Source organism: Danio rerio, chromosome 15, assembly GCF_052040795.2.
Source record: "Danio rerio strain M-AB ecotype USA chromosome 15, GRCz13ab, whole genome shotgun sequence".
In the NCBI taxonomy this organism is placed as follows: Eukaryota; Metazoa; Chordata; class Actinopteri; order Cypriniformes; family Danionidae; genus Danio; species Danio rerio.
The window spans coordinates 20,517,501-20,538,577 of record NC_141035.1 but is presented as its reverse complement, the minus strand read 5'-3'; the positions used below and the strand labels follow the sequence as shown (position 1 = coordinate 20,538,577).

The following is a 21,077-nucleotide window of genomic DNA, read 5'->3' as shown; positions in this document are numbered from 1 at the left end:
CTTTTAAACATTTAGGAAGAAAAAATATATATATAAAGCAGACTAATAATTCTGACTTCATTCATTCATTCATTTTCTTGTCGGCTTAGTCCCTTTATTAATTTGTGGTCGCCACAGCGGAATGAACCGCCAACTTATCCAGCATGTTTTTACGCAGCAGATGCCCTTCCAGCCGCAACCCGTCTCTGGGAAACAAACACACATACACATACACACACATACACTACGGACAATTTAGCCTACCCAATTCACCTGTACCCCATGTCTTTGGACTGTGGGGAAAACCGGAACACCTGGAGGAAACCCACACAAACGCAGGGAGAACATGCAAACTCCACACAGAACACCAGCGACCCAGCAACCTTCTTGATGTGAGGCGACAGCACTACCTACTGCGCCACTGCTTCGCCCCTAATTCTGACTTCAGCTATATATATATATATGTATAACTCTCAAAGAATCAGCAGCCATTGGCTTTTTGTGAATCATCAAGCACCACAGTTTGATCTGAAATTCTGTCAAATGTCTAACTTTAAGCCAACTTCATCTTGAAGAGCCGGTTCTTTTATTTTGGGAGTGGGGGTTCTTCTCTGATCTACATGGTCAAAATTCTAAATATTTAAGCTATTATTCATTCATTCATTCATTTTCGTGTCGGCTTAGTCCCTTTATTAATCTAAGGTCCCCACAGCGGAATGAACCGCCAACTTATCCAGCTAGTTTTAACGCAGCGGATGCCCTTCCAGCCACAACCCATCCCTGGGAAAATTTAAGCTATTAGTTTTTAAAATAATACTCAATTACTTCATGTAAATAACAAATAAATGTTACCTCAAACTTTTTTGCCATTTCAATATAATGTTCTTATATGTACTGTATGTTTAAACAAGCAAATGTTGTAAGAAATTGTAACAAATTAGACTACATTTAGGGGTAAAAAAAGAAAACATTTCTTCCTAATCTTGCATTTAACAGTCATATTCTTTGTATTAGGCTAACTTCATTTTGAATTTCCTTCATACAAACAACAATTGTTTTTTTATAATATTTTTGGAAGGAAAGTCAATTTACTTAAGCTTAAAGCACACAGTGAAGGGGTGTGGTATTTGGCCCTTCTGAATACGTTCATATGCATTCAGCAAATAGCACAGACTGGAATACAAGTAGCGCAGAGCTGAACCACAGCACTTCATATAGATTTCGCACCTGTCAGCTGTCATCTGTGGAAAAAAATTACAACAAAGAGCTGTCAAACACACTCCTACCTCACCTTTATTTTGCAGGTTACATGCCTGAGAACTGCCAAAAGAACAGTGACAATCCCTCTGCCTGAGCTGCATGTTTGCTTTGCATTTTACACATCCTAAAACCCAAAAAGGGCTTTGCTGTTTTTAAAAGTAAACAGTTAAATCATAGTGTAGCACTTTAAACTTCACAATCGAGGTTTTTACAAAGTAAAATGTTCATTCATAATTTGACTGATTATATACAGCATTTTATTGCTGACCCTTTGCACTGTTTTCTGAATTATGGAGTGATAAAAAAAAAATAAAAAAAATCCAACATGTCAAAAAAGAAATAACAGTTTTGAATGTGTCTTCATCTATGATTTGTGCTGGAAAATATATGCAAATGAGTGCATATTTAAGTAAACCATGCATAATTTGCAGATTTAAAGATGTTTTTTAAAACGTGTAATACAAACAATGCTATTCTTAATGTAATTAATTAACGGTGGAAGTACATCATACACAGAGAAAAATAGTTTTTGGATTTATAATTTTTATTTTAAGATAAGTGCTTGCAAACAATTTTTTGGGGTTCAAATTTAAACAAACAGGTTAAGTTGAACATTGCTTAATTTAATTCAGCTTATATAAATTGTTTGCAACCACTTACCTTAAAAAAAATGTAGTAAATCCAACAAATAATTTATTTCAGTGTAAATTTAATTTCCCCCTATATTAACCAGCAGTGTCTTGCCTTATTAATAATTTAGTTTAACTGTATTAGTGGGGTTTGAAAGTAAATAATATATGAAAAGGTATGAAAAGTGTCATGAAAAAGTACTATATACTTTAGTCTAATGTGTACATTTAAAGTAGTAGTAATATGCATTCTTTAGGTGTAGAGGTGAAAGATAAAAGGTACCAGTTGTTCCTGCTGACATGTTCTATAAAAGAGAATCAGTTCGAATAATACTTTAAACAACATGAGTAATGAAGAAAAAATGATACCTCCACCCCTAGGCTTTTGGGAACATCTGACACCCAGCATTCCCGAATTAACAGCAATTATGGAACACACCATAATTGACTGGGCTTATGTAATTAGGTAAACCTCTTTAATATATGCGCTTTGTAATTCTAAGGGAGGGACACAAATCTGTGAAGTTCACATCTGTAAAATGGCTCCTTCCAGTGGCAAATAAAAAAGTGCATCAAGAATTATTCAAAGGTCAAAATGAAAACAAAGACAGAAAGTAGCTATAAACTCTCAGACCTTTCTCACAGTCATTCATATGACCATAGGGAACCAATGTTGGTTTCCTTAAAATATATTATCCAGTTTCTTTTCTATTAGATTTTAGATTTTTCAACACATTTTGTAAACATAATAGCTTTAATGATCAATTTTCTTTTGTCATTGGCATGATGAAATCACGTAAAATATTACTAGTTATTTTGGGGTAATTATAGGAAAGTCATTGGCTAACAGTGGTTTGTTCTGATGCCAATCAAAAATAATAATTTTAATAGGGCGAATAATATTTACACTAAAAATAATTTATTTTTATTAACGTATTATTTATTTAAAAACTGCTTTCATTCCAGCCAAATAAAAATAATTAAGTGTTTTTCTATAAGAAAAATTACATTGCAAAAAACTGTGAACATGTATGATGCTAAGCATCACTTGAGAATATTTTGAAAAAATATATATATATATATATATTTTACTGGAGAGCCAATAAATATTTTAATAAAATGTCTGAATTGACATTACCAGTCAAAATTTTGTGGCCAGTTTTTTTTCAAAATTACAAAATTGTTGTGTTCATCAAGGTGGCATTTAATAAATGTAAAATAAATTGTTAAATATTTGTTACAATTTCAATAACTGCCTATAAAACATCTTATTGTATGTAGTTTCAAATGAAATTATTACTATTATTGCTTTTATTACTAGTACCATTGATAATAATAATATTAATAATAATAATTACAACAACAATAATAATAATTAATATTAGAGTGATTATGAAGGATCATGTGACTCTGAAGACTGGAGTAATGAACCTGAAAACTCATCATGAAAATCACTGGAATAAATTATTAAATTAAATTATGGACTACTTTTGTTACAGATATTTACAGTGCAATAACACTTCACAATTATTTTTGATGTTTGAATTTTTTTATTTTATTTTTGATTAAATAAATGCAGCCTTGGTGAGCAGGATAGGCTTATTTTAAAGCATTTTAAATCCTACTGACCCAAAATTTTGACCGGTATTGTACATGTATACTTATTACAGCACATACACCTGTGGAAAAAAAATAAGAGCACTTGAAAATTCTTTTTTTTTTTCAGAAACTGACAATTAATCAAAATAACAAACTTTGTTATGGTTGTTGTTATGATTAAAATGTCTACAAACATGGCACCTTTTGTTTTTTGTTATTTTGACCAGTTGTCGCATTTTATTTTCTAAATAACAACATCTTTGTCTTAAAATTTAAGAAACATTTCATCATAAATAGTTTGCAGAACAAAACAAAACTAATATTTTAACCAAACATGTTTCATTTTTGTATAAATGATCTGTTAAGCAGGATGGCAATGGAACATTATTGATCATTTATTTATATTTTGATTATAAGTTGATACTTTTTAGTATGTTTACTTTAGTAATGTTTATTTTCATTTAGACATCATTATACATTATTTTATATAAAAAAACAGTCAAAAATACTGTTTGAATATATATTTAAATAATAAAATATTGCACATTTATATGTGATCATAAATAGATGGACAGACAGGGAGACAGACTGGTAGATGGAACCTGTCTGTACAAAGTCTAGTACTTTCTAGTATTGTCTCTGTTCGCACTAAATAAAATAGTGAGTTAGCAGCTGTCTGATCTGATGAAATAAACTCATTCGTCTTTCACATGCAGAACATTTTTTATTTTTTTATTTATATATATGTTTTTCTTGCTCATCCATTTCAACAGTCAAAGGTGATGCACTTTCCATTTGAAACCCCCCATGTGCAATCACATCCTTCAAAACACAGTAATTCCATGGGAAAACAGAACAAACTCCCACGGCGCTTTCACATCTCAGAGTCTCCCAAACTGATTACTCAGCCTTGATGTATTCTCTCATATAAACGCTCTTTCAAAAAGAGAAAAAATTATCATAATTTGCCACTAATTACAGATGTAAGAGTATAACTGGCACCTTAGCAACAGGATTTCTTACAGCCCATGTGTGCATTTCTAATGTTACCCCAGATAGAACATAAAACATTAATGGGGGCAGGATTCTTTGCAAGCTGGTGATGAAATTATGGTGTAACCTTTATCAATGTACCAGAGTCTTCATGGCAGCCAAGCAAGGATGGATATCACAAAACAGCTATTCTTACTGCAAATGTTGTTATGATGACAAATCACAAAGAATCAAATGAAGAAAAAAAAAAGTTGCTAAAAAATAAAACAGAAAATGATTTATTCTGCCAAATGTAAGCGGCATCAGTCTCCAGAAGGCTGGCATTGATAGATATAGTGGGCATTGAAAATCTGTGAGAGACCTCGTTCTTCTTTATACATCTTCTTATAATGTATATTTTACAGTACTGAGACATGCTAATAAACTTTGTGCTGAAATGAGCTGAAACGTGGTGTGCGCTGGAAATGTTTTTCATTTTAAACATTTTGTGTGCATAGATTGATCAACTGGAATCATAATATTAATAAAACACTGTAACAGAACGAGAGATGCAGAAAGAAAGAGCTGTTTTCACTTTGGCTTGGCAACAAGACAAGAGAAAGTTCAATCAGTTGTATTAGTTTCACACAGTGAGAAGTGTGCAATCAATCCAAGCATGGGGTCCTAGCAGAGCTTGAAGCGAATAGAGTGAAACAAATCAGATACGTGATCAAAAAATTCAAGCTTTTTAGAAATATATATTTATCTTATCTTATTATAACTATCTTATCTTATATATATTTTATCTTATATTATTTTATTGCATTTATTACGGTTAAAGCATATTAATGCACATCACAACAAAGGAAATGAAGCAAGTCACACTTTTCACATCACTTGATATGTTTTACACTGGGTTTATTTTATTTAAGTCATTGCATTGAGGCTTTTTCAATATTGGTCTGTCTTGGGTTCAAAAACAGCTATCAAGAGAATTCATTTTCCACTACTGTTAAGGGCCAGAAAAAAATATTCAGTTTATTTAGAGGGGCACATAGAGAAATCGGTAACATAAACTTATATTTGGATATATATTTGAACATATATGTACATATTTGTCATTCTGGTAGTTGAAATAAATTATGCATCCAGAAAAATTGAGAAATTCTGTACATAAATTACATGAATTTTATTATATAAAAGTAAAATAATTACATTTAAAAATTCCAAACATGAACTGTTTTGTTAAATATGTTATTTGCTTAAACATAAATTTCTATATTTTATACATTTAAAGTTGTTAAAGTGAAATCCACTATTTAACAACCTATAAACATAACATATATAAACAGATTATATAAACGCACCTATTCGAAAGTTTGGGGTAAGTACGGTTTTTGGAATTCTTACTTTTTTTCAGAAAAACTACTATTTAAAAACCTGCAAACTTATAATATACAAACTGATAATATAAACACACCTTTTCAAAAGTTTAAGGTAAGTAAGATTTTTAGGATTCTCACTTTTTTCTTCTTCAGAAATGTATATATATATATATATATATATATATATATATATATATATATATATATATATATATATATATATATATATATATATATATATATATACATATTTATATGTTCCAGAGAAATTATGAAATTGTGTACATATGACATATTTCAATATATAAAAGTAAAAAAAAATAGATTTTTTGGTAAATATGCAATTTGCGTATATTGTCGTCAGATTTCTATATTTTATACATACTGTATAAAATTGTAAAAGTGAAATCTACTATTTAACAAACTATAAACATTTAATATATAAACGGATAATAAATGCACCTATTCAGAAATTTGGGGCAAGTACGATTTTTAGGATTCTTACTTTTTTCTTCTTTAGAAAAAACATATATTAAGCATCCAAAGAAATTATGTACATATGACATTTATTTCAATATAAAAAAGTAAAAAAAAATTAAATGTATAAACTTTTTTGTTTATTTTTTCTATAGTTTATAAAGTTTAAATTGTCAACGTGAAATCTACTATTAAACAACCTATAAACATAATTGATATGGTGCTTAGCATAATTGAGTACACCACATTTTGAAGATGAATATTTCTCAGTGAATATAGGCAATGCATTTTGGTGCATTTGAACAAAACAATAAAAAGATAATACAATTAAATTCAAGCAAAAAATTGCAAAGAAATTACAAACTATAACATTTCATTAAAATTGTATATTTTTTTGCTTCTCTTGATTTTTGCTTTTTTTGAACATTTTATTTAATATTTTCCCCTAACATATAAATTCGGGTGTACTAGTTTTCGGACCATTATCATAACTTAATTTGTTAGATTAGCTCCAGATTTGGCTTCAGTGCTGCTGACTAATCTAACGTTTATGCACAAATATAATGTTGTAAAGCTTCCTTTAGAAAATATTAATTTAAATGAGAGATTTGTGAGGGGTGTACTCATTTATTTTGAGCACTGTAAACAAAAAACAAACACACCTATATAAAAGTTTGTGGTTAGATTTTTCTAATTCTTCAGAAAGCCATTCTATTGTGAAATATTATTATACTTTACTTTTAACATACTTTAAAATTAAAATATTAATTTTACAAAAAAATTGTTTGTATTATCATACAATTAGCAGTTTGTGTTATATTTTGAGAAAATAGCTCAAAAACACACTTCAAACTGAAAATTTAGATTAGATAATATTATTATTATTATTATTATCACTTTTTCTCAATTTATCCTTTAACTGCATTCATGCTGATATTAATTTCTTTTTCAATAAGAGTAAAACCATCAGATGCATTTGAAATTAAATCTGAGAACTTACTCTAATCTTTATACAGTCCACACCTGTCTAAACATATCCAACAGCTACAGAATAAATATAGTTTTACACTGTAAGACAGAATTCACCCACACACAGCTTTGAACTATATGTTTGAAACCAACATACAAAACCACAGCCAGAGCAACAAATACATGTGTAATTGGACTTTTGACAGAAAAAAAGAAAAGAAAAACGTTATTACAAAGAAACAACGTTTGTGACAACTTCCCAGTGTGACAACGAGCCCCGGCCTCATACTACAGGAAACAGAAATATACTGCAAATCAAAACAAACTAATGAGTGTTTCCACAGCAAAAGTCTTGCCTTTTTGCCTTTTTTTCTTTTGCAAACAATGGTCTTAAAGATGAAACCTCATTATACATGTCCAAAGCATAAACGGATCAGGACAAATGTGGCAACAAAGTTTCAACTCGGGCAACACTCCAGCAGGTCTGATGCAACAGGGCTGCAACGAGAGTTACATCTCCATAGTGTAATATAGTGTCCTTCCTCGTCGCATGTGGTTAAATAGTGCTTCACAAGGGTCTCTGAGCTCAGATTCGGTGCTTAGATATACACCCAGGCTGGTTTAGTCCAACTGGACCAGCTTTAATCAATATCAGAATTTACTATCATCTACATTTCAAACGGGATTGCATATTTCAACCGCGCATGCAGTCGAATTTAATGGAGATTTAACAGGAAAAGCATTGATCTCAACTGACCGAAGTGCGGACTCGAGGTTGAAGTTCGGACTGAACTTGTCCGGTCAGTTTGGACTCTGTGAGAGGGGCGAGGCGGCGGATGAATACTGGCTTATGTGATGCGGTCACTGTTTGGTTTGACGTGATACTCCTCTGTTCTCCAAAACTTTTGAACGATTTATCGTGTAACCGATCAGTCTCGACATCAAATGAAGAAGAGTGAGACAATGTTCTGCTAAATTGAAAACGTGAGCTTCTCCATTGCGGTTTACTGCGCTCACAGACGCTCTTCAGGACCGGACCACCTCAGCACGATGGAGTAAGTGTCAACTTCCATTCAGACTTTTAAATGAGCAGCAACTTCCTGGGACAGTGTAAATCTCAGTTTATCTAGTTTTTCAACAACTAGAATAACCTTTTGGAAGTCTCTAGAAATGTGTAAATTTATTTTACCTTTGTCTGAAACTGCATTTGATATGACCTAACTGTGATTCCACATTTTTTTTTATTGTTTACAAGATTATTTTCAAGTGGAACATTGTAATGTTATTTTTTTCACTGTTTTAATGCCTTTGAGTTGATTTATAAGACACATTAAGGACATTTAAAATATGTCTTTTAAAAAAAATGTATAGTTTTATATTCATGTGTAATTTATGTAGTATAAACATGTATTTGATTTTTAAACCAGTCATTTTAGTCATTAATGTTTAAAGGCTTTTCTTTAGGCTCAGTTTCACAGTTGGCTCTGAAGTTGACTGGAGGCATCATATTACAGGATATTAAATGAGCTCTAGCAAAAGGTCACATTCATTATGTTCAGTTTTTATGACTCTTTGGAGTTATTAGAATATTACCTTCTATCCCTTTTAATACAGCAAATCTGGTTAAACATTAATTGTAATTAATAATTTCCACAATTTTTTAGTAGGAAATTACAATTATATAAATGAAAATGTATATATAATGTATAAATCTGAACTTGTGACTTAAACAATTGTATGAGCTTGTAAATTTTATTTTAAATGAATTAAAAAGGTGAAATGACAAATAAATTTCATTTTTTATGTTCTTTTTCTTAGGTTTCAGTTTTTCTCATCTCTTTCCTGTATGAAGCATTTCTTCGATTCTCATGCATTGTACGCAATTCACCATTTGAAGCGAAATTGTGGCGGCATAGATTATCCTCAGGAAGACTCCCCTCATTTGCACAGCCGGCTTAAGAGCTCCCTCTTTCCTACTGGCTAACGAAGGCCAATCATAGGCGGAGGGAGGAGTCTGCACAGACGTAGGGCTAAATTGGTAAGCAGTACGACACTTTTATTTTGTCCGATTGTTGGTGGGAACCGCACTGCAGCGTATGTGTTAATGGCGTACAGTAAGTAAAGCAAATATTTTAGTGATCGTTTCATCTTTATTTATTTTTTTAAATTGCTTGCATATGTCGTTTAACAGAAAATTATATGGATGTTGCATTTGCGCAATATATTACATATCGCATATATATGTGTTTAACACACTTTTATTAAATTACTCGCTTTTTCTTCCAACAGATTGGATGACAAAAACTTTTGACACTTACCCAAACTCAACTTCCACGGAATCGTCTCCTGGTTCCTCAATCCCACCTTCACCTCTGGAGCATGACGTCCAAATGCCCTCCGACTTGGAGGTTATGACCAATCTTCTCAAAGAGGAACTGGCTCAACTGGAGGATTATTACCTGTACGAATCGGCGCCTATGAAATTGGAGAAATGGCAAAAATGTGACAAAAGCTTACAAGCTATGGCTACGCAGTCATACTACCAGTTACCCTGCGCTTCATACAATGTAAACCAATCTGAAACAAATCCCAGGCTGGTTTCCCTGGCAGCTGGAGAGCTCGACTTGCGAGGCTTCTGTGGGGGTTCTGTGAACAGACCGAAAATGTCCAGACCTGCCCCCTATAGCTACATTCGGACACACTGCAACAGCCAAAGAATTTCATCGAACGGATGTAAGGACGTTGAAGTGTTTGAGAAAGAGACATGGACTTTTAAAGGGACTCATTCAGGTTACGCAGAGCTGGCTTTCGACCAATGCTCTGTCGATAAATCTTTCGGAAAGAATCACGGCAGTGCAAAGAAGGTTCGTGAATGTGCCATACTGTTGAAGGAAGAGGAAAAAAGTTGCTTCAGTGAAGATGTGTTTTACCGAGCGGAGATGATGAGAAGTTACGATCTGGCTGGGTCCCTGGAGCCCCACCACAGGAGAGAGAGTCAATGCCACGGGATGAAGATGCTCGGCCATGATGGGATTGCAATGCCGATTCTGCAGTGTGCCGAAAACGAGAGTTGCCCACCGCCATACAAGCAATCCGATGTAGCCGAGTGTTACTTCCATCAGATTACTGCCAATTTAGAGCCATATCACGGCTTCATGAATGAAATCGATCAGCCAATCAGAACTGATATCCAGAATAATGACTACTTGCACCATGAATGCCTTGGGGATCAAAGCTTTGAATGTCTGTCCGGTGACAGTGTTGGGTCCTCTTTGGAGTTGCCTGTCCAGAAACCACTACAAAGGTCACGGGAAAGTCAGTGTGTGTTTAAACCAGATGTTAAAGTAGGTGTGGAGAGAAACCATGGAGAACGCAAGCAGAAGAAGAGAGACCAGAACAAGTCTGCAGCCCACAGGTACTGTAGCCAATTTTTTTATAATCTACTTAGAGCTAGAGCGTTGCATGAGCTCATAAGAAAGCATGTTTACATTTGGGTTCATTCGAGCAGAAAAGCTGAACCATGTTATTTTATGTTACCAAAAAAAAAAAAACCCTCAAAATAACAATAGGTACCGTCAGCGTAAGAGGGCGGAGCAGGACTGTTTGGAGGAGGAGCTTCATGGTTTGGAAGGGCGGAACAGAGAACTTCGGGACAAAGCAGAATCTGTAGAGAGAGAGATTCAGTATGTGAAAGATCTCCTGATTGAAGTCTACAAGGCTCGCAGTCAGCGCTTAAAAGAGGATTCCAGTGCCTAAACCCACTATTACCAGCATTTCACCAATACCAGGCTCTGACAGCATGTTTTTATGCTCCAAATAGTATTACAATTGTTTTTTCCAAAGCGAAAGCCGCATGGGTTCCTGAACCTGAGAGCATAATATCTGAAGCACTGTGATGATAGCTTTGAATACATTCTAATGACCTAGCTTGGTATTTAAATTTACAGCGATATATTTGACGAAAAGCTGAATTTCACTTGGGACATTACACTTCTTTACCCCTGAGTTGTTTTTGTGACAAAATATGTGAAAGATTTTCTGTACAGACTCTCTCCGTTCTTTATTTACCATGAAAGATCATGCTTCAGTCAACCACGACATAATAATAACAATGAAGATTTGTGATAATGATCAAAATTTGTACTATTGTACTAATGCAAAGCACTGCAATGTAAATTGTCACTTTTTTGTTGTATTTACCCTTTTGCATTATATTTCTCCTTATTTGTGAAATATCTCATGTAATTCAATTTATAATACAGAAGAACAAGCGCTTCTGCAATTATATTTAAATTGCTTAAAAACATATTTCAAAACAAGGTTTATAGCATATTAATGACAGATTTTTTATAATTATAACTTTTTTTTGGCTCAGGTATGGAATGCATGTCTAATACATTGAAAAGCATGTTGGGTTACGATTTATTGCATGACCCAAAATATGAAATGAATGCTTTTGTGCATTATGACAATATGTAGAATTTTTGTTTCGGCCATTTCTTTTATTCTCATTAACATAGTGCTTTAAAAATATGTGCTTTTTTTTTAAGTTAATGTATGTATTCAGTATGAGATATAGATTGTTTTATGCAGGTTTGCGGAAAACAATCACTGTTATTTGCTACAGGACTTTAAAATTCAAAAGAATTTGAAAGATTTTAATGTTTTTGACCAGGTGCACATTACTACAGTAACATTCTGTGCCTCTGAAAACAGACAAGAGTAGCAAATCTGAATGCATTTATTTCTGCAGGTTCTAATGTGTTTCAGAATCTACCGACACTTGATTAATAAATACAAATTATATTGTGCAGTAATTCTTATTTTTGGTTGATTAAAAATGTCAATAAATGATTCTTAAATATTTTATGAATTTTGTGATGTTATTGTGCTTCTTAAACACACATACACCTGCTGATGTGTTATATCATGACCTATCAAATAATTTATGTACTTTTTAGAATCAAAATATATATCAATTATTTAAAACAATTTCACAATTATCAAATAATACAAATGTATAAACAGACATTGAATGAATCCGTTTTTTCTTTTTCCATTTGAAAAAAAAACTGATAAATACATTTTATTTAAATATATTTTCTCTTTGGCTTCAAAATGTTATTAATTGCATGTATTATTATTATCAATAGTAGCTAATGACAGTATGTTCAGCATTGAGGGTAACGTCCGTACAATAATTTTCGTGTTTGAGACTTAACAGCACGCAGAAATTATTCATTTTAACATCAAGTTAATTCGTTATAACGTTAATTGTAATTTTACCTTCAAAGTTGTACCGCTTTATAAATGTTGAGGGCTGTAATGTGTGATGTGGCCTCACGATGGCATCAAAGGAATATATGAGACGGCAGGCAAACGACGGTCCTGTCCTGTTTGGTGAGTTGAGAGAAAACTATCCGGTTTATTTCAACCCAGGTCACAGCACTCAAGTCTTACAACATTCTTATGTATTACAATTGTTAATGTACGCTACACACAGTTCTTATCCCTAAATTGTTTCTATGGTTATTATTAAACGATTAATAGATTAACAGCGTGTTTACCTACTAAGCAATTTAAATGTAACTTACTAGCTTGCTAGCTGTCGTTTTCCTCCACATTTCACAAAAATATGTTCCAAAAAGAGCTTTTCGTGTCGACACGATTACAAAAAGAAAAAAAAAAGACGAGAAACAAAAGTGTTTTGATGAAACGAACCATTTAAATTCAGAATCTTTTTAAAGTTAATATTTTGTTCCACGGAAGTTTTTATGGAAGTTGATGTTGAAGCTTCAGGGAATCACCGAAGACAACACGTTTAGTTTTATTCTTTAGGAGTAAACGAGCTTTCGTTCCGAAAAGCTACTGAATCAACTACCCAGAACACTAAACATGATTTAATTACGCCATAATTACCCAGAATTCAGTCCATTGTTGATGTGGTGACAATTCAGTAAAAAAAAAAGAAATAAAACATTTATAAACTACTTAACTGGCGATTTTTCTGGAATTCTACACTCAAAAAAAAAAAAAAACTACTACTACTGCTTATTTAAAATGGGCTGAATCAACATAATTCTTGACGATTTTTGGGACACCTTAATTTCTTTTATGTTCAATCCACTTAAATTTGTAAAAACAATTAACGTTAACTTAATCGATTTGTGTTGGAACAACATGAAGTAATTAAGTGGAATCCAGCATTTTTTTAAAGTGTACTTTAATTTGAGTTAACTAAACTGTTAAAATCCACCATTTTAAATAATGAATAATATTATTAGATACATTAAAATCACAAATGCAATAATTTTATCTTTAAATTTTTTATTCAGTTATTCTGACTTTACGGATTGCTACAAATTAATTTTGACACTGAAGTTTTAATGAACATTAGTGTTAATTTTACTTTAGGGGATGGTTAGGATATGACTGAGGGCCCAGTGTGATTTTAGAAAGCCAAGATTGACTATAAGGGGCCTGAGGCAATCTTAAATATAGGGAGTCTAATGCAAACACAATTTAATTGGTGTCTCAATTTGGCATGGGTCGGTTTAAGATTCTGACGATGTGATAACCTTGGGTAAAAATATCATGGTTTCATGATATCATGGTATTGTAAATACTGCTGTAAAATGTGTTTTTTTTTAAAGTCTGGGTAAAAAACTACTTATTCCCCATTCAACATGGTATATATTTTTAACCCTTAAACATTTTTGAAACAATAAATGTCAGCAAACATTAAATTACTTCTGCTGTCTCAATTACTTTCAAAAACACAGATTTCTTTTCCACTTGAAAAAGGCATCTTTAATTATCTTTATTTTCTTTGGATATAAAGTCAGCCACTGTACTGTTCAGCTCTACAGCATGCTGTATGTTGGTTTATATTTGTTTTTCAGATGTTTCCTGAATCATAGACTGAAAAAAAAACTTAATAAAATTGTCTTGAAAACATAAAAAAACAACAAAACTTACAAATACCTTAATGGTATACAGAAACTATTTAAAACCTTGACTTTTCAAAACCGCGGTGAACCTTAATCAGTTAACCTAAACCAGTTATCATCCCACGCCTAATCTCAATTTTAAAAATAATCTTAGTGTTTTATTAGAGACTGTCTGATCCAAATCAGTGCAAGAGAGCGGAAGATTTTGAATTCTTGCAAAAACCCTTATTCATTGATATCCTGCACTTAAACTGTAGATGCAAAAATAATCACTGTGCAAGCTGTAATATGCAGTATACAGCCAAATGAGAGCTGTTGCGGATTTTTTTTACACTATCTTTAAATAATAACTCCCATCCCCCTGGAATATTGTGGGGGAAAATAAGTGTCTCTTATATATTTTCAGAGAAAATAAAAAATAAGTGTTTTTTTTTTTTTTTTTTTAAATATTTAACATCATATACTATTAAAACAAAGAAACCATATTGACCACAATTCTTCAAAGTTATGCCAAAGAATAACCCTCTTTTGGTTTTCCAAATAACTGTTTAGTGTACAGTTCTTCCTTTTTGGAATGAAATGTTTCATGGATGTTACCGGCTCTTCATAGAGCCATGGACTCCAATAAATAACATTTATTTTTAAGAGAATATGTCCATTGTTAATGTTCTCTATTTTCAAGCCCACCATTCAACAGCAATGGATTGATTCTAATTCACATTGTCTGTCTGGAATGTGACGCAGACGTGTTGCGGGTCATCTCTGCGTCTTCGTATGTAGTGCTGGAATCTCAGTCAGCCTTTTAAGAGCCGCTTCTGAGAAGCCAGAGCTGTAGAATGCAGATCGGAGACTTATGTGCGTGAGAAGCTCAGAGGCGTAACCTTGTGGCCCATGGGCACAGGCCATTTTACTCAGCAGTCTGTTTACCTTCCAGCTGATTGTGCTTGAAGGTATAAGAAACTCTGCATGACAGTGCCTGGCATCTCTTCAAAGTGTGTGTGTGTGTGTGTGTTGGTAAAGTAATTGCATGTTTCAACACACCTCACTCATCTTTCAATAGCAGCCTACAGTAAAAGTGATTCTTATCATCTGGCATGTGATAGCACAGCTGAAAATTAAACACATTTACTCATCTTCGTGTTATGCAAAAACGGTCGAATAATTTATCATTCTGTCAAGCAAACAAACAAAAACGACATTTCAATGAATGTGCTGGTTGCTCTTTTCCAGAAACTTACTATCACTTAGCTGAAAAAAAGTATTTGTGTATTGATATAAAGCATTGTAAATATACTAAATTACTAGAATGACCAAACAAAAATAAATGGAATATTAAAAATAAAAGACAACCGCACGTAATATTGATTCATATCATTTATTCATTAGATTTTGATGAGTACACTACTTACATTTGAAAGGGGAACATCGCTTTAACGTTTTAATTAATCAAAATACAGCTCTTTTGTTTATTGAAATAATGATTAAAATCGAATAAGCTAAAGCTAAGAAATACTAATTAAAATTTTAAAAAAAAGGAAGAATTAAAGACTAGCAAGAACAGCAACAAAAAAAAAAGTGTATTCAAATCACCACATTGCTTCCTACAAAGAAAAAATAATAATAATACTATAGTCACTTTTTCTATAGATTTATCAGTGGGGACTTGTACTTTTTATATTATCTTATTATATGTTATCTTATTATATGTTATTTTTGTTAAACACACACACAAACTTGTTTGCTTATTGAAACAAAGCTGTAATAATAATAATAATAATAATAATATAAATAATAATAATAATAAAACATTTTAAATCTTGAACTTGAATTTATTGACAGTGTTATACAGTGCATCCGGAAAGCATTTATAGCACTTCACCTCTTCCACATTTTTTTATGTTACAGCCTTAATCCAAAATGGACAAAAATATACACTGTTAACCCTGGGACCTTATATAGATAGGTGTATGTCTTTTCAAGTCATGTCCAATCAACTGAATTTGCCACAGGGGAACTCCAATTTAGCTGCTGAAACATCTCAAGAATGATAAGTGGAAACAGAATGTACCTGAGCTCAATTTACAGCTTCACGCCAAAGGCTGTTAATACTTATGTACATGTGACATTTTTCAGGTTTCTTATTTTTAATAAATTTGCAACAATTTCAAAAAATCTGTTTTCACATTGTCATTATGGGGTTTTGTGTGTAGAATTTTATGAAAATAAATGAATTTAATCCATTTTAAAATAAGGCTGTAACATACAAAAATGTGGAAAAAGTAAAGCACTATGAATACTTTCGAGATTCACTGGCTCTTAACTAAAATAAAGTAAGTTTAAGATGAACAAAAAATACTGGCTAAATGAAAAGGTCACTTTACATTTGCCAAATAAAACATTCTTCTGTCATAAAAAAGTTCCTCTTAACTGTAAACAACAAAACATTATTATGAGTATAACCTGTTTTGTGACAGTATAAGTTCACCTATAAAATGGTTCATTAAACTAAACTTAATGAGCATGCAGTAGAGCATCATAAATGTAAAAATGTTTAAAATATATTTCATGTGCACTTCAAAAACCATGTGCTTCCACACACACACACACACCAACATTTCTTGCATGTTTCTTGGAAGGTTAAGGCTGTATTATAAATAAAACACAGCTATTGACCAATCAGCATAAAAGGCTGTAACTATTTATTTAGTAATGCTTACATAAAAACTATTTTGTTATGGATGTTTTACTTTATTAAATTAACTTGTAATAGAAAATTTCGAACTAACCAAAAAGTACAAACAATAATAAATAAAATATATTTTTAAAGCTATTTTCAGTTGTTATCTATGAAAAAATCATATATTGCATAAAAATATTGATTAAAATAATATTAATCATTTATTTACATTTAAATTATGAAATATTGAATTACAGTCATTTTAAATTGTAATCATTTATTAAATAATTCAATAAATTTTATTAAGTTTATTGATATTTTACATTATTTATTTTATAAAAGCTGAAATAAAATGTACGTATAATCAATTAACCAAACATATATTTGAGAAAAAGTATTTTAAATAAATGATCAGAATGTAAAACAACAGCAGAGTTCAGACCTTGATGATAAAGATGTAGAGAAATAATATTACTTGGGTCACTTTCAAAACTTTTTTTTTTCAAAACTTTTTTTCCCAGCTAGTAAACAAAAAAAAAAAAAAACAGCCAGACAAAATCCATTGAAATATATACCGGTAAAAAGACTTTTGTGGAGAAGTAACTCATGCAAGTTGCAAGCTGCCAAATTGAAGTGTAAAAATAAAGGTACCTCAGGTTTTCAGTGCAGCGTGTTACTTTGAAAATGCTGGGTCAGTTGGCATTTCTGTGTGAAGTTTGCATGCTCTCCCCGTGTTCGCGTGGGTTTCCTCCAGGTGCTCCGGTTTCCCCCACAAGTCCAAAGACATGCTCTATAGGTGAAATGTGTAAGCTAAATTGTCGGTATGAATCATGCGTGTGAATGGAAGTGTATGGGTGTTTCCTAGTTATAGGTTGCAGGTGGAAGGGCATCCGCTGTGTAAAAAATATGCTGGATAAGTTGGCGATTCATTACGCTGTGATGACCCTATAATAATAAAGGGACTAAGCCCAAAAGAAAATGAATTAATGAAAATTCACTGCTTGATTAGATTGATTAAACAAGCTAGATTCCTCATAATAACACAATTTTTTTTTTTCAAAAATATTGCAGCTCAAGAATCTTGTTAAACTCGTTTATTTAGTTTTTTTGGCAAGTTGTCTTTTCAGAGTTGTGGGAAAACTGTGTTGTTTGTTTTATCCAGAAAAGTAATTCTCTCAGCCTCAGCTCACAATTTTATGTATCGTCGGAAAGGTGTCATACAAATTCTAATGATTTATTTTGTATGAAACAATTATTTTTAAAAGGAGGTGTGGCTACAAGCCCCATCCATATTACTTACTTCTCATTGGAGAAAAGCACTTCATACTAAATAGTACAAAAAATAAGAAAAACTAGTCACAAATCATAGTTACAAATTGGAGTCAGATTGGATGGATTTTATGGTTATCCAAAATTGTGCAATTCTCCTTACATGTAAAACATGCCTTCGGATGATTTTCATGTAATAAAAAAGTGCTCATATTCCAAAACCACATTTCACAATCAAGTGTCTGTTATACTGTATATGGAGAGGAAAATCATCCTGTCTCCTACAGGTGGTTTGTCAAGCCCCTCATCTGAGTGAAACACTCAGAATTGCACAATCATTTCCCAGAAATGTGGTGACATTTACATGTCATAAATAAAGAGTAAATGACAGATTTAAAAAAATGTGACTGATTTATCTCTTTAAGACATCAGTTTCATAAATACAACACAAACAGCTGTAGTGGAATATAATAGCTTTATTTTTTATATATGTAAAATATATAACCATAACAAGACGTATTCTCTCTCTCTCGGTTGAACAGGTTCAACATACAGTAGATAAAAAACAGAGCAACTACATAATTACACCGGTATCTCATCTGTACAAACCTGTCCCATGACGCCTCTGGCACAGACCTGCGCAAGGTATGACTGATGGGAGTACAAAAACTCATAACTTGAGCTTACGAGAACTCCTCTTTCCAGTGCACTGCTCAAAGAACTCCCAGTGCCAGTAATATAACAATCTCATCTGTATACGAAGTAGCATGCTTTTCACAAGTCATTTTCTGACCATGTAACTTTAAAATGTACATTTTTTGTGCATATATATGTATACATTTTCCATAAAAATATCCCAGAAATATACCATATCAACTAGAAAATTATGTGACAATATAATTGTTAAAAAATGCCCATTACAAAAGCAAATACACATTTTACTTAAACTTCTATATGACATACTGCATAATCTGATAATGCGTAAAATATATAACTTGTCATTTATACACATTCCCACTGTATATTTTCTTTTAAACACACACATACATGAATGCCATATATATAACCACAAAATCTCTTACAATAAACAGTAAATGAAGCCCTAAATAGGTCAACCTTACTGTACAACACCCATATTATATTATGTATGCAGGATATATGCTTCCCCCTCTGCGTGTCTGTATACCATTACAGTTGTTGTGTCTTGAAAAACACAATGAGAAAACTCGTAAATATCGTATCTGAGATACACTAAAGAATATTACTCATATCTATAACATAAAACATGCTGAATACCTTACTGGAAACAACTTAAAATCGCTCATGTACAACAAGACTACATTTTATTGTATTGAAAAGCAAGACAAGACTGAGAAAAGCCAAAATCAGGGTCATACACATGACTGATTATTTATATAGGTGGATTCTGGTTACTATAAAACAGAATTAAGAAAATTACTTTTTTTTGGTTGTTTTAAATGATAATACTAATATTTAAAAGATTAATCCTCTTAAAAGTTGCCTGTAGATGATAGAGTAAAAGCTTATTGTTTAACATGCCATTCCAGTAAATAACACACTTATGTACACTAAACTGTTCTGACTAAAGTTTTGGATCAGAAAGCTTTTTTATTATTATGTTCACCAAAACTGAATTTGTTTAATCAAAGATGTTGTAAAATTAGTAACAATAGTTACAATTAAAACGTTTTATGTATTTTTTTAATATTTTAGATTTTAAAAAGTAATTAATTAAGCTGAAAGCTCAGCATTATATTATATTATATTATATTATATTATATTACATTTTATTATATTATATTATACTAAATGCTACTCATTAGGAAACATCTGTGTTGTATTGTGCAAAAGCAAACTGCAATATCTGCATTTTTTTTGGTCAAAGTCATCTCCTAGAGCAGTGGTCACCAAACTTGTTCCTGGAGGGTTGGTGTCCTGCAGATTTTAGCTCCAACTCTAATCAAACACACCTGAACTTGCTAATCAAGGTCTTACTAGGTATACTTGAAACATCCAGGCAGGTGTGTTAAAGCAAGTTGGAGCTAAACCCTGCAGGGACACCGGCCCTCCAGGACCGAGATTGGTGACCCCTGTCCTAGAGATTAGATGTAGTTTTAGAGTGTGTTCACGCTTGATGATCTTTTTTTTTTTTTTTTTTTTTTTTTAGACCCAATAAAGAAAATCATATATTTAGATCTGGTTTGCTTAGCATTCACATATCTTTTTCTAAACATTCAATATAAAACTAAACATAACCAAGAAAAAGTTTTGAGCATTCTCTCCTGTTTATGCATGGTTCCATCTTAAATTTTTCTTTGGGACGTTTAAATATTTTCATCCGTTTTGGGTTATTATTCCAAAATTAATCTGGTAGTGGACTGAGACCCATCTATTAGCAGTCTCAGTCCACTCGTTTGGTGCTCACATTAGTTTAGGCATCAGTGTTTACACTTATCTAAATCAAAGTGGGGGTTGCGAAACAATGAAGGAATGTGGGAGGGGGATTACTTGTTGATTTCCAAAAACTATATATAGTTGTAGTCAGAATTATTAGCCCCCCTGAATTTCTGTTTAACTGAGAGTAGATGGTTTTTAACACATTTCTAATCATAATAGTTTCTATAACTCATCTCTAATAACTGATTTATTTTCTCTTTGCCATGATGACAGTAAATAATATTTAACTAGATGTTTTTCAAGACACTTCTATACAGCTAAAGTAACATTTAAAGGCTTAACTAGGTTAATTAGGTTAGCTAGGCAGGTTAGGGTAGTTAGGCAAGTTAAAGTATAACGATGGTTTGAAAAAAAAAATTAAAAAGAATACAGCTTAAGGGGTTAATAATTTTGCTTTTAAAATGGTGTTTAAAAAAATAAACACTGCTTTTAT

General features: G+C 32.0%; 3 protein-coding genes across 9 annotated transcripts in view; 1 reads left to right on the top strand and 2 right to left on the bottom strand.

Annotated features, from left to right (window-relative positions):
- Positions 1-17,735, bottom strand: part of a2m1 (alpha-2-macroglobulin 1) — a 59,145-nt gene extending 41,410 nt beyond the window's left edge. For 4 of the 6 annotated variants that reach the window (XM_087282673.1, XM_087282672.1, NM_001446253.1 and 1 more), the window contains 2 exon segments: positions 17,549-17,735; positions 9,589-9,745 (listed from right to left, as the gene is read on the bottom strand). The gene's annotated coding sequence lies outside the window, so the exon portion shown is untranslated. 6 annotated transcript variants of the gene reach the window in all.
- atf5b (activating transcription factor 5b) lies at positions 8,116-12,143 on the top strand. The gene is made up of 4 exons (XM_087284007.1): positions 8,116-8,325; positions 9,089-9,308; positions 9,560-10,685; positions 10,840-12,143. Exons 3-4 carry the CDS (start codon positions 9,565-9,567, stop codon positions 11,024-11,026), a joined length of 1,308 nt encoding a protein of 435 aa, XP_087140133.1. The 5' UTR covers positions 8,116-8,325; positions 9,089-9,308; positions 9,560-9,564; the 3' UTR covers positions 11,027-12,143.
- A 3,189-nt stretch (positions 17,736-20,924) lies between the features above and the next one.
- The window catches only part of zgc:113279, an 8,659-nt gene continuing 8,506 nt past the window's right edge, over positions 20,925-21,077 (bottom strand). For both annotated transcript variants that reach the window (XM_087282973.1, XM_087282972.1), the window contains exon 9: positions 20,925-21,077. This exon is cut by the window's right edge and continues 1,044 nt beyond it. The gene's annotated coding sequence lies outside the window, so the exon portion shown is untranslated.

Excerpts from the sequence above, each read along its gene's own strand:
- atf5b (XM_087284007.1), top strand. The coding sequence starts at position 9,565 with ATGACAAAAACTTTTGACACTTACCCAAACTCAACTTCCACGGAATCG. Across the intron at positions 10,686-10,839 it reads AACAAGTCTGCAGCCCACAG|GTACCGTCAGCGTAAGAGGG; the intron begins GTACTGTAGCCA and ends AAATAACAATAG.